At 35.7% G+C, this 17,958-nt stretch overlaps 1 protein-coding gene across 2 annotated transcripts in view; it reads right to left on the bottom strand.

Moving 5' to 3' along the window:
* Window positions 1–696: 696 nt before the first annotated feature.
* The window catches only part of smg7 (SMG7 nonsense mediated mRNA decay factor), a 117,446-nt gene continuing 100,184 nt past the window's right edge, over window positions 697–17,958 (bottom strand). For both annotated transcript variants that reach the window (XM_028811344.2, XM_028811345.2), the window contains 5 exons: window positions 5,775–5,861; window positions 4,799–4,958; window positions 4,169–4,339; window positions 3,708–3,856; window positions 697–3,167 (listed from right to left, as the gene is read on the bottom strand). In XM_028811344.2, the coding sequence (XP_028667177.1) occupies window positions 3,054–3,167; window positions 3,708–3,856; window positions 4,169–4,339; window positions 4,799–4,958; window positions 5,775–5,861 (681 nt within the window). In that variant the 3' untranslated portion in view covers window positions 697–3,053. The remainder of the gene's footprint in view (window positions 3,168–3,707; window positions 3,857–4,168; window positions 4,340–4,798; window positions 4,959–5,774; window positions 5,862–17,958) is intronic.

Below are 17,958 nucleotides of genomic sequence, written 5' to 3'. Positions count from 1 at the left end.
TGCCCACCGTTCAAGTCTGGCGCAACACCATATATCTTGATATAATCAATCCATTCTAAAGGCAAATGAGGGACTTAACTCACCATTAGGTAGGCTGTCTTCATAAAGTGGCTATCATAATTAAGTTTTGTCTGAATTTTATACAAACAGATTTAATAACCAGTATATTAAATGCAAACTTTAAACACAGTATTTTCAATGCCAAGTTCTATAGAAAAAAATTTGACAGAGCAACATTGTTGTACATTCATAGTACTAATACTATGAAACATACTATTAGGACTAAATTGCCCTATTTGAGGACATGTAACTGCTAATTTTAATAAAATGTGTTTGTACAACATCATAAGACTAAATGTGAAAAGACCATACCTCACAAATGAATGGTTGTCATTTTGTATTCTACCTAATGTGGCATTACGCTTGAAAGTTACAGCATGATAGTACTGAAATGCCAGTACAGCAAAAACTTCAGCAAAGTTTTGAAACATAGTTATTCAAAACGTATCATTTTTGAAAGGATATGGAAAAGATACAATATTGCATACAAGCTTGTCACAATGTAACATGCACGTTCTGAGTGACAGAAATGAGACCTTTTACCATATTTGAAATGCTTCAAATTAGAATTGTCAGAAAATTTGAGAAAGATTTCAATTTAGCAACAATGAAGAAACAAAGAAACAAGCAACAGTGTTTGGGGAGAACATGGTTTACTTTATTAAAGGCATAGCTGATTCCAGCAATTGCTGCAAAATGTCTTGCACAGAAAGACAGAAAACACAAAAAGCTTATAACACAAACCAGATTCTGACAATTCACCTGTAATTTGACAGGGTTTTCTTTCCCATAAAACATTTAACATTCCAAAACACCATATTCTCATGCAGTTTTTTTTTTTGTTTTTTTTTTTTTTTAAAGTGATTCTCTCCTTGTAACTTACTTAAGAAGGTAACTGGGACACTATGACTTATATGAAGGAGATTGTGCCAAATAGTGTTGGTGTATGCAATTCTGCTGAACACTAGAATGTAATAGCTGCCCCAATGCAGAACTGTACCTGCATGTAACCACGTCGGATGTTGTGTCAAGATCTTACACAGAATGACAAATGTTCAGAAACTGATGACAGTTCTCTAACAGTGAATGCAGCAGAGTGACTTGCCAACTGTCTTGTGATCAGTAAGCACAGGCAGTTCTAGGCTTTAGGTCCGATGTTCACACTCTAGCACATACTCCGTTCACACTGGCTCATTTTTAGGAGATGGACAGATTTGAGCAATACAGAAGGATTTTACATAATGGCATAAACTGCACAGAATCTGCTTAATGGAAAGTTACAAAATAGTTCTTTATTCAAAGAACAGGCATTTTTCTGGTTTGTGGCAAAAGACTAATGGTATGCAGTTGCTGCACATCTGTGTAGAGTACTTTGGCCCCTTATTACTGAAAACACATACTTGCTTTTCTACCTGACATGTCCCAGTACCCGATATTTTTCATTACATTTGAATGCAACAAGTAAAGCACAAATCACACAGCAAGTAGACATTTCATTTTAAAGTTTCTTTCTTTTTTTAATAAAACTCTGCTTTCCTACATGAAAATAAAAAGAAATGCTAGTTTTATCTTCCCTCATACACAGATATGATACTTCCTTTGCCTTTTAAATACCAATTAAAAAAAAAAAAAACCTTCTTTTACTTCCTAGACAAAAAATAACCATCATATATATATTTTCTTAACCCTGTACATCTATAACCCGTAGGTTTGTATCCGTTGATAACATTAAGGGATATTTCCATTCTTTTGTCTTTTACCGCTAAACCAGCTTTTTCCATGTAAGGGGAGCTGAAAGAGATGTGTAATTGTCAACTTCCTTGTTTTTTTTTGTTTTTTTTTAAACTTTCACTTCAATCTCCCATATTGCTGAACCGGCAGCTGTGCTGGACCCATTTACTTGCCTTGCTTTTAAAATACACTGCTGACCATGAAATAAAACTAATCAGGCACACAGAAAGCCATCTAACATTACAAATAAGCTACAAAAAAAAAAAAAAAAAAAAAACACTGGGAAAGGTCAAAGTTGGTACTGTCTAAAGAGTCAACTAATCCGCTGATAAGCTACAGTAAAACAAATAATTAATTTGGAAAGGGGCAACACAAAAAAGACAAAAAAAGGGGATGAAGACAAAAAAAAATTCAAATCCTGTTAGCTGAGCTGTGCATTACACAGGATTTTTTTCAGATAGAATGGTTACAGAACAAATCACAAATACAATACTTAATAAATGTGGCCTCTACTGCAGCTACTGACATTAACATCTAGACCTAGTCCTCAGCTAATGGTGCAGTGAGTTGTGAAGAATCTTCTCTCGTTTCACAAAATTTCTTTCTTGCAAGCAAGACTGAGAGAAGCTCCATTTAATTAAATACATTTACAAAAGCATCTCTCAGTGTCCTTCAAATGGTTGACAGGACATTAAAAGAGAATGGATCCACCATTTCTGCATTCAAATCAAAAACCTTCTGTGTTTAACAGAAATAAAAGAATTACTTCTATTGGTTTGAAAATTAAATTATGACTTTCCATCATACTTTCTTAGCCAGCAAAGCATTTATTAGTTACTTTTAAAATCAAATCAAACCCAACAGCATTGTTAACATAACCAGCCTGACTGCTTATCTCTTCCACCTTCTTCATTCCTACATAGAGTGATACCCAATACCGTGTAGGGAGGATTGCTGGAGGATCTGTGGATGAGTGGTTTTTAGGTAACTGAGCGAGACTATGATGGTCCTTCCCCTTGAGGTTGTCAGGAAGCATGATAGTGTTCAGATTTTTATTTCCAAAGTAAAAATCCGTTTGTTGCTCAACAGCAGCTTCGTGCACACTCAGTGGCTTGGTGGCGCACTTACACCCTCTTGTCACAGACACTCAGAGAGAGGAGGACTGCCACCCGCATTGGGGGGACCGTGTGGGTAGTTTACACCTAACCACATGCCATTAATTCAGTGGAGCTTGATTTCACAAGTTGTGCTCATCCAACCCTTCAATGTGGTGGGTTCATTGTGCCATGCCCCCTTTGCTGCTTTTGTTTTTGCTGCATCAACAGCTGCTCCAGTGCTGAAGGCCCAGGATGCATCATAGAGCTCGACCAAATTGACTAATTATAAAGGGAGGAGAAAAAAATAAACATTACAAAGTAGGCAAATATATCTGAAGGAGAAAATAAAATATGCAACAAAATACTCCAAATGTTAATTACATGAATGCACACTGAAAATTGATAAGATCAAGCAAAGCAATATCCAAAAAAATCACCATAATATGAAAACTATCTTGTAGGGATTTAATTAAAAGGGGTAAGGTAGCCAGATGTTCACATATATTACAAAAACAAATGCAGTTAATTATAATTTCCTAGGGAAATGTACATTTACATTAAAGGCAACTCTCTCAATTTAGTCACGTCTTTGCACAGCTTTTATCATCTCTCTATAGCTGCATGTTTGTTTTCTCTGTAGTGAATGTGTATGGAAATCTCAACCACAAAAAAACTGAAAACAGTGTATCAAATAGAAAACAAATAAATGTTCACTAATGAAGGAACAAATGAATTTAGTAATGAGGCATCTAAAGAAAACAAATCTGGTTCTAGTAATTCTGCGCAACAATACAATAATTAAGGATATAGTGTTTATACCTTTAGACTATCCAGTAGGACAGGGGAGTCATCCATTGGAGATTCTTGTGCAGCCCAAGTATTGCAGGGAGCTGCACTTTGATGCCAGCTGTTTTCCACCACAGATGAAGATGTAGAGGGCAAATAGTCAAGCCCAAAAACACCCATGGCTGAAAAACATTAAAACCAATGTCCAAACCAAATGTAAGCACCTTCAAAATGCATTCAAATCTTTAATATACTGACAAACTGATAGAAGTTTTGAAATATATCCCTACTTAATACTACTTTTTAGAAAAATGGATTACTCCACAAAATTTAGTACAGTACTTGATTACACTAAGAAACTAGTGCTTTTGCAGAAGAAAGAGTCAAAAACAACTTAAGAACAAACTTTTAAAAATTGTCTGTGCAAAAATCCTGATTGTTAAACTTATAGTCAAAAGACAGGTTAACAAAAGTTATTATCAAGCTAAACATACCAGATTTCTCCAGTTTCCAACGGTCATTCACCCTCCTGTCCCTATTGTCTGGAGTCCCTATGGGTCCAAAATTAGAGAAAGGGACGGAGTTGTGGCTGTGAGTAGGTGGGGAAGACGGCAGACTGCTGGGATTTGAGGAGTGTGGAGATTGGCTTGCTGGTGTTGAGTGATCTACAGATGGCGGAAAAAAATGAGGCTGCAACTTATCATCGACGCAGATTTAAAAAAACAATACTTATAAGAGCAGACAAAAAAATTAACTGAACAAAACAAAAATCTACAGTGCATGAAAATATTAGACAAACCAATAAATATTAGAAGGCAAGGTAACAATTAAAAAGACCTAAGGGTTCAAATGTCTTGCATTTTGCATGTAAAGAATTTTTTTAATAATGGGGGCATCACTTTACATGCACTAGAAACTATTAAGGTATGCACTTCTGATATTAAATAATAATGTGACAGAACTACTACTTTTTGGCGTACGCAAAATTGCAATGAAGTCAAAAGTACACATTGTAGAACTGTCTAAAGTATTCATTGATACACAAACTGATCTTATTTTGCGTATGAAACTTCAAATTGTGTAAGTGTAACCCAATGTCAACTTATGTCAGTGTGTAATTGTACCTGAACTAGCAGGAAGAGAAGGTGACCACGGTGTCCCTTCAAACAAGGAATAAAGGGAAGGTTCCTGATGAGACACAGATGATGTACCCTCAGGCTTTGTGCTCGCCGTTATATTTTTACCATATGCCTCACTGAAAATGCTGTTTGGGTAAGAATTTTCCTGAATCAAACAAAAAGGGTACAGAAAGAAATAGTTAATTTTGATAAAAACACACATTTGACATCTTGCTCGTCATAAACAAGTTTACTGTATTTTCTTGACAACCCTAATGGACACAATTCAAAATATTTATAAATATGATTATAAAATAATAAATATACAGACAATGATTTCCCCAAATTTTCCTCATCACATAAAACTCAATTTTAAATCACAGCTCTTGAAAAACTACAAGCAACATGGCTTTTTGAAATTTATAAATAAAAGTGCACAAGAAAATGACACCCTATTTCATAATTTACATCCTCTACTACGTTAGGAGATGCCCATCATGATCAAGAAGAATTATTTTTGATATGGAGTTGAGATCAGAACAGAATGGTAGAACATGACACACAGCTATACAATTACATTCAGAAACTGATAAGCCCTTTAATGACCAACACTTCATTACAATTGAAAAGCAAAGAAGAAATTAATTTAGAACCTTTAAACACAGTGTCATCAAAAGGTAAAGCTAAACACAGTCAAGTGAAGGTAAACAATAAAGACAAACAAAGTCTAGAAGGCAAGGTCTAACAACATGGTCTACATAACTGCTAGACAAACACTCAGTTTTAACCACTGATGTGTTACTCAAAATGTATCTGTTTTTATATGTATCTTGAAGTAATTGGTTATTACTACTCATGACTAGCTCTGAAGGGATTTTCCAAATCAAACTGAACATAACTGTGGTACTACCACTGTTCTATTTCTAAAATCAATACTATACAAATATATTAATGAGGAGTGGATTTCAAAATATTTTGTTACCTGCATTGAAAATCCTGACAGTGAGAGAATAGAAGGTGGCTGTGAAATCAGCTCAGATGGTCTATCCAGCCTTGACTGATTTGGCAGCTAGACGGGTGTGGAGAAAAAAATAAAAAGGATAAAAAAAATTATGCTTCAGCTACTGTCTGTATGTATTCATACATAGCAATAACTATATTGCATTGAAACGGAATGCTTTTTACTGCAGGTTTGATAACCCCAGAATACAATGGGCATTATCTCCAGCCCTCTACATACACAGATTTATAGGACTCTCCCTCCCACATATTCTCCCACTCAACCTGCATTAAATATCTCTGAAGAGGATGTGTGTCGGCTCTTCAAAGGACAAAACACTAAGAATGAAACCGGTCTGGATGGGGTCTCACCCTCCAGTATAAAAATCTGTGCTGATCAACTGGCCTGTCTTTGATCGGATTTTAAACAAATCATTAGTATTGTGTTAAGATCCCTTATGCTTCAAACAAACCACAATCATACCAGTCTCCAAAAAATCCAGTATAACAGAACTGAATGACTACAAGCCTGTTACTCTCACATCTGTGGTCATGAAGACCTTTGAGAGACTGGTGTTAGCTCACTTGAAGGACATTACAGCTCCCGAGTTGGACCCCCTTCAGTTTGCTTACTGAGAGAAGGGGTCAGTGGATGATGCAGCCAACAAGCACTGCATCCTGCAACAATTTGACAACCCAGGGACATATGCAAAGATTCTCTTTGTGGACTTCAACTCTGCTTCAACACAATAATCCTACAACTCCTCTACTCAAAACTCACCCAGCTTTCATCCCTGCCTCCACCTGCATCACCAATTTCCTGATCAATAGGAAACAGCAGGTGAAACATCAACACAGGTGCCCTCCAGGGATGTGTACTCTCCCCACTGCTCTTCTCCCTCTACACCTCTAAGGACCCCTCTGTCAAACTTTTCTAATATGCGGACGAGACAACCATCATTGGACTCATCAGGAATGGTGACGAGTTTGCATACAGACAGGAGGTCGAGCAGCAGGCCCTTTGGTGTAGTCATAACAATCTGGTGGATTTTAGGAGAGGTCCCACAATATTATCCCTTCTCTCCATACTTAATACTGCTGTCAAAGTTGTGGAAACCTTCACAAATCTAGGATCTATAATCTCCCAGGACTTGGAATGGGAGACCAATGTAGGAACCATCATAAATAGGGCACAACAGTGAATGTACTTCCTGTGACAGCTGAGGAAGTTCAACCTACCACAGGAGCTGCTGATTCAGTTTTACACAGCAGTCATTGAGTCAGTTCTCAGCTCATCCAAAACAGTGTGGTTCAGATCAGTGACAAAACATGAAAAAAACAGGCTTCATCGAACAGTCAGGTCTGCTGAAAATATCATTGGGTCCAATCTGCCTACCTTACATGACCTGTATCAACCTTTCTGAACTTCTTCCATCAGCCAGGCATTATAGATTAATATACACCAAAACAAACAGATATAAGAACCGTTTTTCCCCACAGGCCAGCAAGCTCAAAAATGGTTAGTTTCATCTCCTGGGCCTCCCAGGGTCTTGCAATACTGTTCACATATTGTTAATAATTGTTTTTCCCCTAGTGTTTATTTCAACATTTCTTGCACTAAGTTGCACTCTGCACTTTGTATGCATATACGAGGGGGGACCCAAAAATAACCAGAATTTTGTTGTTGTTAGGTTGGTACTTGTAGTACGTGATTGGGCTGCTAGGGCGCTCTAGTTACACTCCTCACAAGTCAGTCTGCCAAGTGCCATCAGTCTGGAAGGTTGTGCTTGTGTTCAGTGAATTTTTTTGTAAAAGTGGGTTGCGCAACAGTGTGAGAAGGAAACGCCCTGATATCTAACAAACGGTTAGATAAGTGTATTTCCGCCAATGGAGAGTACTTTGAAGGAGACTAATTGTAGTTTGTACAGAAAATTAAATTAAACATGTTTTAAAAATATTTCCGGTTATTTTTAGGTCCCCCCTCGTACATGTATACACACACATTCTGTCTTGTGTTTTTTTTATCTCAGGTGTGTGATTAACTGTTGTGTGTATGTCGATTACGTAACTTATAATAGGAGAATCACCAAGACAAGGGTCAAATTCCTTGTATGTGTGCATACTTGGCCAATAAATTTGATTCTGATTCTAATAATTCAAAAGAGTGAAACAGCTATTCTAACAATTGTCGTTTGGGTATTCTGACATACCCGAGTACTGCTCATACTGTTGCCAAATCTGTCACAAACAACAAGGCAACCGAGTGAAGAATTCATTAACAGTAATTCAAACAGAGGACAAAAAAATATTATTTCACAAAACACTTCCACTATTGAGTAACTTTACTAAAGAGGAACTATATTATTAACAAAAGGAAGAATAAAGCCATGGTAAAGGTGGAACATCAAAAAAAGTAAATTCAAAACAATGAATACTTAAAAACTAACAAGGGAGTAAACATATGCTCATAGTCCTTACTTTTAATAAAATACTATACTAAAGCAAAGACTTTTTTTGTTTGAAATTAAACACAATACATAACTATTTCTAGTATAGAAAAATAAAACACCTTTAAGACCAAGTTAATACACTTAGTCATTTTTTTAATAATAAAAAATTAGTATTAATAATTAATTATCCATTAAAAATTGTGTTCTTAATTGAAGCAATTTTTATAAATAGCAGAAATACCATGCCTGTTCCTATGGTTTAAAATGAACAGCAGCCCAAACAAAGCCTTAAAAGCAGCAAATGTTTTGATTTCAAAAATATGCCTTCCATTCTTCTGAGGTACGTTTATGACAACAAAAGAAAACTGAAAATATATTTATTACAGATTCTTGGCATTTATGTTTTCTGGGGAAAGAACAGATTCACGTTGACAAGTCCATTTACAATGACTGCCATTAAAGCGATTGTCATTTAAATAAAAAATAGTTTTGAATCTCATACCCTGTTGTTATCGGTGTAGTGTTTGGGGTTGTTTGAAAAAACATGCAAACACATACAATTTGGGTAAACTGACAACTCCAAGTTAGTGGGAGTAGGAGTGTAGATGAGGATGTGTGTGTGAGTGAGCATAAAATCCGTAGTATTTCCGATTCACAACAAGAAAGTATGAATAAACAACAGACTAGAATAGAAATCTACATTCCAGTGGAAATTCCAGTGGGACCCATTTCTTGATTTTGTGGCATGGGACTAAATTTAACAGTATATGAGCAGAGGTGGGAGAGTAGGCTGTATTCAAGGAGTCAGATTGTAGATGAACCTCTGAGAAAACTGGAAAATGTGTTACTGTTATGATGTTTAATCAATATTCTAATAAGTGCAATTTCATTGTAAAAGCAATTGCAGTGGTATCTTTTTCCTTTTAAATGAGTTTTCAAATCAATTATTACACACACTGTGGAGCATATGCATAGCAGCTGGTAAAGGCAGCTGCATAATAGTGACTACTGCTTGAAGTACCATTTTTTTCCATATGTATATAAACTTAGCTTTCTGTTTGGCTTGATGTTCTTCTGAAATAGGGTCAGCTTAAATCTTGCCTAGTGCATATGAGGATGTTATTTAAAATAGCTGTGCACTAGTGCAGTAACACCAGTCGCAGTGAAAGATGTTTCAAGGCAAAAAAAAAAACAAACAAAAAAAAAGCTTATAGTCAGGTGAGCACAACAGCACATTATATGATGCTCTTGTTTGAGTTACAAGGAGCAGTCTCTGTGATAGTGATTACAATTACAAAAAAATTGCAAGCTGGAGTTACTTTTTGAACCCCAGCCCCAGATAGTATCAAATAATATAATACAGATACAGACTAGTAGGTCGTGTTCTTTCCTACAGCCGACCAAACTTTGCATTAACATCACATCCCCTGGTTATTGACTCCACAAGTGACCAGTGGTGAAAGAAAATAAGGGCTGGTGTTTTCTGGTTTTAATCAACACTGGTATTCTGACTAGAGCAGGGGGTCGTCAGTCCGGTCCTGGAGGACCACCGTGGCTGCAGGTTTTCATTCTAACTTTTTTTTTTTTTTTTTTTTTTTAAACGAGTGCCCTGTTTGTGCTGCTAATTAACTTCTTGTGAATTCATTTTAATTGAATTTCTTTAAGATTTGTTCCACTGAATTGCTTAATTTCTTTCCTTAACTGGCACTCAAACAGAAATTAGATGTGAAGTGAGTAAGCCGACAAAAGACCAACTAAGTCAGGGCCTTAAATTCCAACCAATTTCACTCCAACCAGTTGCTTAATGAGGTGCAGAGTCTTGTTGTTAATTAAACCCGTTCTTTAATTCCATGGCTTGTTGCTGCTCTCGTGGTGCATTAGCAGATATTTCTGAAATTGTTGAGTTTCTCTTTCTAAGAGCACAGTTAAAATATTTTGGAGACCTCAGCAGACCAACATTCATGAGGCCTTCATCTTTATTTATTTTCAGATATGGTACTTTGGACACCACCAGTTGTTCTGGCTCATTTTGTATCTCATTGTTGTTTGGCTGCTAATTAAGAAAAAAAACAATTAAGGGGTCTTAGTCTTCAAGAACAAGTCAATTAAAATTAGTTCAAAAGAAGTTAATCAGCAGCAAAAACAGGTCACTAAGAAAAAGGTTAGAATGAAAACCTGCAGCCACTGTGGTCCTCCAGGACAGGAGTTGGCGACCCCTGGACAAGAAGAGCACATCCACTCTTGAATAGGTAATGCCAGACATGCAGTCACTGAATGAAGTGGAAATCAGCCATAAAAGTAACTACTTTAACATAAAGAAACTGTCCATAGCCCAGTGAGATGTGTGTGGGAATCATTTTCACTTATTGTTGACAAAGAGAGAAAGAAATTTCCATTTGATCTTTGTGATAAGTGCCTCAAAGTTTTCCTGTTCAACAGTCATAAGACAGGGACCTCTGGTTTGAGGCAGGATTCATTCATGCCACAATGTAAGGAGACGAACAAAATTTGAGTTTTACAAAATACAAAGTAAAAGAGCGGTTCATAAAAGAACATGTTGAAAAGCGCATTGATTTGTCAAGACATTCAACCATATACCATTAATAGAAATGGTTTAATTTATCTAGCTAAGCATTTAGCTGACAAAGCAACCAACATGGTAAAGTTCAGTGTAAGTGATATACTACAAAACCCAGCAACAATATCAAGGCAGAGTGAAAGGATGGCACAGGATCTACAGGTTAACGTTGCTGATGAAATCCTATCACTTGAAAGTATTGATGTACTATTACAGTGGACATCTGGGCAGAAAAATTACCACAATATGTCCTTTCTCACTGCAACTATTCACTACATTAATGACGTTTCAACTGCAGTCAAGAGTGTTTTTTTTTTTTTGTTTTTTTTTATAAAAGCATCATTTGATATAAGCAGGACCTGGTGATAACATTCGCAATCACTGGCTGAAAAACCTCTAAGTGTTTGGTATTGACGCACTGGCAATGGTTAAGAACATGGTCATTGTCGCAGATCGTGGAGCTAACATTATTTTTGCCCTCTGAGGATTCACAAGGCTGAACTATAAAGCACACATACTAAACTGAACACTGTCAAATGCATTTGCCCCTGTCATAATGAAAAGAATCTCGGATCTAACTGATGTCACGAAATTCATCACATATTTCAAATGCTCAGGGCAGTAGGGCAAGTTTTAAAAGTCACTCAAGCAATCTGTCGAGACTAGATGGAACTCAAGTTATTATGTGAGGTTGAACTTGGTTTAGGAATAACATGAAGACTTTGCCTCTGTCTTGTCTGTAACCAACCAATATGTCGGTTAACAACAATTTGCCATACCCACTTCTCAGGCTTTACAGATTGACAACCTTTCTGACACCAAAACAAAGAGATTTGAAAATAATCGACATGAGCGGGTGACAAGAAATGATCTATACTGTCAAGGTGCTGATCACACACCTGCAACTAACACAGATGAAGAGTATGATCATCCACCTTTCAAGAAGCCCCACTACATGCCATACTATGTTTTCAGTTTGGTCTTCAGATCTAGGGCATGCATAGAACAAAGTCAGTGGATACCTAGGCTTCATTGATTTCAAAATGTGGTGTTCAAGTGGACAAAGACATTTGAAGAAACTACACAAGTTGAAGACAGACAATGCAGTGGAACACCAAAAAAAGCTAAATGCATCTGATGCATAGTACATAAAGATCATTTCCTTAAAGGACATACTCAATATTTGCCAACAAGCTTTAACTATGCAAATTTATCATAAAAGAAATGATCTTGTGAGGAAAGTGAAATAAATTATTCTTATGTATGGGCAACAAGCAGAACAGATAAGAGTATGCAAAAGATCACAAAAAGTATGGAGTGACAACCATTGGCAGAAAGTCTTACAAAGAGAAGATTCCAAATTTAAATTTATGACTCAGAAAGATACCAGTAAATTAGAAGAGAAATCAGCTGAAGCTTTTCTACACTGAAAATGATGTAGATATGCTACATAGTGGTACATCGGAGAAGCAACACTATCATGGTCGAAGGATACATTTCAACCAGTAACTTAAAGGGGAATCTAGTAAAAAGTGATATAATGATGGCTAATGAGAAATATAAACATTTTGATTCATCATGCTGTACCCATTAAAACCTTGAACTTAATTAGGACCTACTTGAAGAGCAGGCATGCAAATGAACCACTAACAGCATCATACTATAGACACTGAAGCTGTGTGGGATCACTTAGATGGGGAAAAGAACAAAATGTGAACAAATTCAAAAGAATGTTGCCAAATCCTACAAGACCCGTAGAATACTTATTACCGGACAACCTGTGATTATTATATACAGTTGTGTATCAAAGTGAATTTATCCATTTCATTCTGTGGAAGGCCAAACCAAAAAATATTTTAAAAAAAATGAAAAACTATTTTTGGAGGGCCTGACAATTTTGCATAATATTGTATACTACCGCATATTCTACTGTTTCAGAAAGTTGCATAAAGTTAGGGTTGAACTAAAAATGTACTATATAGCATTCTTTTCTTGTTTCCTATTAACAGCTTTCATTTTGCTTATGAAAACATGGAAGTAACTTTAAAACAGACATTGCACAGATCCCTTATTTTACGGTTTACCTTATTTCAATACACATGATAATTAAAGTACATTACTGGTTTTATCCTCATCTTAAAAAAAGTAGGTGGTCCCCAATGGAGAACAAGTGTGGACCACCAAAACAGAAGAGCAACCTTCAAAAAAACCTCAAAGAAAGACGGTAACCTTAGCAGAGTGGATGTTGAGGACTTAAGGCAATGTAATTCGTCTAGCCAGGCTAGTGGCAGAAGATGGGTCAGAGCTGTGACTTCCAAGAGACACAGCTGTTCCAAGACTAAGGGATTTTCAGACACTGATGTTTGTGACTGAAAGCTCCAGACTGAGGTTTCAATAACAGCAAATATGACAAGTTGGAAAGAGAGGTTGGGTGACCATTAGGAAGATAATCCACTGACAAAGACTGGGAGAGAGAACCAGGAGGTAGAAAGGAAGAGGTAGGTAAAGGTAGTCTACTCTGATGTGACTTAGGAGATGTACTGTACAAGTTGGAAAAGTAACCCACAAAGTACACTGGCATTTTTATTCCTTTCTGCTATTTTTTTTATTTTCCTGTTACGTTGTGTTCTTCTTCTCAGTGACCCTCCTTATCATATGCTTTATTCACTTATAATAAAACACAGCAATTTTTTATATATCCCATATCCTTGACATTCCAGGTGTGTAGAGAGTCACGGATTGTGTAAAGCAATGTAGCTGGATGCTCTGAGAGTACATCTCCTGAACTAAAAGACTGGTCAACATACCATTAATTTGTGTATCCCAAACATCAGCTTGGCCAATGCCTCAATCAAGTTTTTTTTTTTCCTTCTAATTTCATGTTACTGGAATTGTCCAATTCCAAAACTTAATACTTTTTCTTTATTCATGTAACATTTTTTCACACTAAGTTCCTGTGTAACCAGCTGTGTAAAAAGCCTTATGTTCTACGTTAATGATAACAATTTAAACGTCAGACCACTTATTAATTTTTTTTCTAAGTCAGTGGGCCGAAGTTATAGTGTTACCAAAAGTACTACGTAACTAAGTACTTTTTTGCACAAAATATTTGTATTTTTTGTTTCTGGGGCTCATATTAGACAACTTGAGCTGCGTACTGTTAAAACATGGTACATAAAGTCTTTGGTGGTGCTGGTATGAATGAGATTTCAGCAGAACTCCATATTAAAGTGGTATTTGGCAATGTTACAAAGGCGGTTTAAACTTGATTCATTCAAAGCTAAAAACTGCACAAAAAAGTAAAAAAAAATTTACTAATTCCTTTTACTCAGTCAAAAGCACAGTCTTCATTTTATTTAATCGTGGTTTGGCACCATAATTTTCACTGTATTTTGTTTTCCTTTTTTAAACTTCAAAAAGCACTTAACACGGATTGTTGATTGGTATTGCAAACTTGAGAATATGCAGGTGGATAACAGTGTTGGCTTTTTCAAAAACACAAGGCTATACACTGAGAAAACAAAACATGTAGTGTAATCAGTTTATCTCAGATTTATTGTCACATGTGAAATACCCCAGAAGCAATTGACAGCACTGCACAATATGTTTACCTGGTTTTAACTTCACTTGTTTCACCCAAGGGGACCTCACCACCTCTGCTCTTCAAAGTGGGGGGCACTACCACTTCAAATTCTGCCTGTGGGTCACCAAGGAACTTAAAAAGGTAAAACTGGGCCCCAAGGCCAAAAAAGTTGAGAAACAGTTCTCTAAGATAAATGCTGTAATCCAGTATGACAATTAAATAGTTATCCCAAAGTGATTTAAGGAAAAAACAACATGCAGCAATTGCTACCTTTGAAGACATGCCACCTTTGTTCTTATTTAAACTATGTAAGCACTGATGAAATAGTCTGCAGTAATGCACTGGCTGAAACGAATTGCAGTCCACACCTCGGCACTTACACAAGGTTACAGATAAGATACAAGGGTAATAAATATTAAATACCTTTCTTACTAGATGAGTTATGCGAAATTGAGTACACCCACATTGTCTGGCAAACACTTCCTAAATTCATCTTTTTTAAGTGATATGTCAAGTCAAGTCAACTTTATTTGCACAAAATGCTTACCATTGACAGAACAAAAAGGCATAAAAAAATACAATAAAGAAACTATTACAATATTTCACATAAAATTGAACAACAAAAAATAAGAGAATTTGAAAGTCATCATAGCTAAAAACAAATAAACATAAAATACATAATAGAAAGATATAAAAACAACCTAATAAGAAATGCCTGTCTAAAATAATGTTTTTAATCAAGTTTTAAATGTAATTACAGAATTTGATGCTGTAATATCAAGGGGGAGACAGTTCTAGAGATTGGGGGCCATAACAGAGAAGGCTCTAGTATGTCGAATAACAAGTAAGCACTGGTCAGATGATCTAAGAGGTCTACCTGTATGATAAAAAAAAAAATCATAAATCTTTAACATATACTGTAGCCAGACCATTCATAGCTTTATAGGTTAAAAGTACGATCTTGAACTGGATCCTATAACTAAATGGCAAACAACGGAGGCTAAAATAGGGGTAATATGAGCAGAGGACTTAGATCTGGTGAGGAGTGCTGCAGCAGGATTTTGTACCAGTTGCAGCCTAGAGAGACTGGTTTTGATAAGAGTTGAGGGCAAGGAGTTATAATAATACAGCCTTTAAGTCATAAAAGCATGAATTAATTTCTCAGTGTCCCCAAAGCCCAGTATGGGTCTGACATAATCAATAATTCTTAAATGATAAAAACGAGACTGAACCAGTTTTTTGAAACTCGATGTTTAAAATGTAGTGGAAAAAGAACACCTAGGCTTCTGCGAACTGTTTTAAAGTAAAGAGCAAGGTTTCCCAGGGAAGGTTTAAACAGATTAGCATTTTGTCGATCATCCATAATTAGCACTTCTGTTTTGTCCGAATTTAGCTAAAGGAAATTAAAAGACATCCAGTTCTTTATGTCAGTAATACAGTTATGAAGCATTATTATAATCCAAAGCTAAGTAAAGCTGTAGTGCATTGTCGGCATAGCAATGAAACTGAATGCCATGCATTCTAATAATACCTATGGGTAGCATATAAACAGAAAATAATAAGGGACACTGGATAGAACCTTGAGGTACACCATAATTTAAGATGTAAGTGGAAGATACTGTATTGCCACAGCCAACTTTAAATTTTAGATTTGACAAATAAGAAGAAAACCAATTTAATGTTGTTCCAGGTAAACCAACCCAACAATTCAGTCTATGTAGCAATATAGAGTGATCACTGTTGTCAAAGGCTGAACTTAGATCAAAGAGAACTAAAACTGAGGTCTTGCTCGAATCCTCATTTCTAAGAAGGTCGCTGGAGACCCTAAAGAATGCAGTCTTAGTGCTGTGGTTTTCTCTGAATCCCGATTGGAATTTTTCAAAAAATATTGTGTTTATTTATAACCATTAAAATTTGACCAGCAACAACCTTTTCGAGCACCATAGAGATAAAAATGGAGCTTTGAGATTGTCTAATTTAAATCATTATAGGCCTAAGTCTAGATCAAGATTTTTAAGTAAAGGATGGCCAATTGCAGTACACAAGTACACAGCCACTTAATAGAGAGCTGTTAATAACAGCCAAAATGGTCAGTCCAACAGATCTGATGACTTCCTTAAGAAATTTTGCTGGAAGAATAGCAAGGGAAAAACAGGAAAACTTCATTTGAGATATCACATCAAATAGCTCTGGTTCTAAAATAGGCTTAAATGAAGCTAAAAGATTTAAACTGGAACCTGGCATCTCAGCATAGGAGACAGGGCAAGCCCATAGTGTGTCAATTTTATTGGTAAAAAATGAATCACAGCTAAACACTGCACTGTCATTTGCATAAAACTGGCACGTCCCCCATTTATCTGTGAGATCACTGTCAGCTCTGTGACGAATGTCCCATTCACTAAAGCAATATCAATGATAAACAACAACAAAAGAGACCGCAAACTCGGTTTTGTTTACAACGCCACCAAATTTCAATCAAATCTATATATCTATACTGTGTTCTAATTTTAATAATGCCATGTATATAGATTCTTAAGGTTAGCACATTACTGTTTACATTTTTCAATTTGAAAATTGCATTAGAGCTATAAAACCTACACTACCTTTGAAATAAACCATACAATATTTTAAATTATCTTCATTAATATATTAAGACTCAATGCCATGTTAATAATCATGATCAACGTTAACAATAAAATGTGAGATTATTAAGTACCTACAAGTTTTGCAAATTGGTGGGAAAAATCTGCCCAGTCTTCACAGGGCATTACATACAGCATTAGCACAATACTTTAAAAAGGTCATTCTTGTTTCTAAGAAATTGACTGTTGCCTTCATTACTTAGATTACACAATGATCCTGGCATTTTTCAAGTATTTCTGCAGAGTAAAGCCAAAATTTAGGTAAAGTTAATTCCTCTCAGTTTTCACAAGGTTTCCAATCTACTTTTTACTGTTTGAAAAGCATCTTTGTAATATGTTTCACCTATGTAGGTGACACACTTTGTTAGGATTAAACCAAACATTAATTTTGATTAAACAAGAATGGAATGATTCAACAGCATAGTAAAAAAAATATTTGCTTATTGTAAGAATTAAATGCTAATTTTAATATGTACAAAGCATTTGTAATTTGGTTCAATTCTTCCAAGCAGTCCAGATTTATTAGGTAGGCAAGTCTTAATCTGTCTCGGCTAAGAAACTATTCAGGTATTACAATGCTACCGCTGGCCTTTAATCAACTATATTAAAGGTAAATGTGGACAATATCAAGAGATACTTAGTAGTTGTGATACTTTTTCATATAATGAATGAAATAACCTTGATTTTCAGTGACACTACATTTATTTGAATGCACTTTTTGGGATTTAACAAGAGCATGTGCATTTCATGTTAAATTACGTGTAATTGTCACACACAGATCGATTCCTTTCAGGTTTTTACAGAAATTAACAAGGAGATTAAGATATACAACAGCATTCTTATTTAAAGTACAGAGTATTTAATAAAAGAAAATCTGTTAAAAATAAACACCTGAGGATCTACAGGAAAAACTT

This window comes from Erpetoichthys calabaricus, chromosome 10 (genome assembly GCF_900747795.2).
Source record: "Erpetoichthys calabaricus chromosome 10, fErpCal1.3, whole genome shotgun sequence".
NCBI lineage: Eukaryota > Metazoa > Chordata > Cladistia > Polypteriformes > Polypteridae > Erpetoichthys > Erpetoichthys calabaricus.
This window is presented reverse-complemented; position numbering and strand designations above follow the sequence as displayed.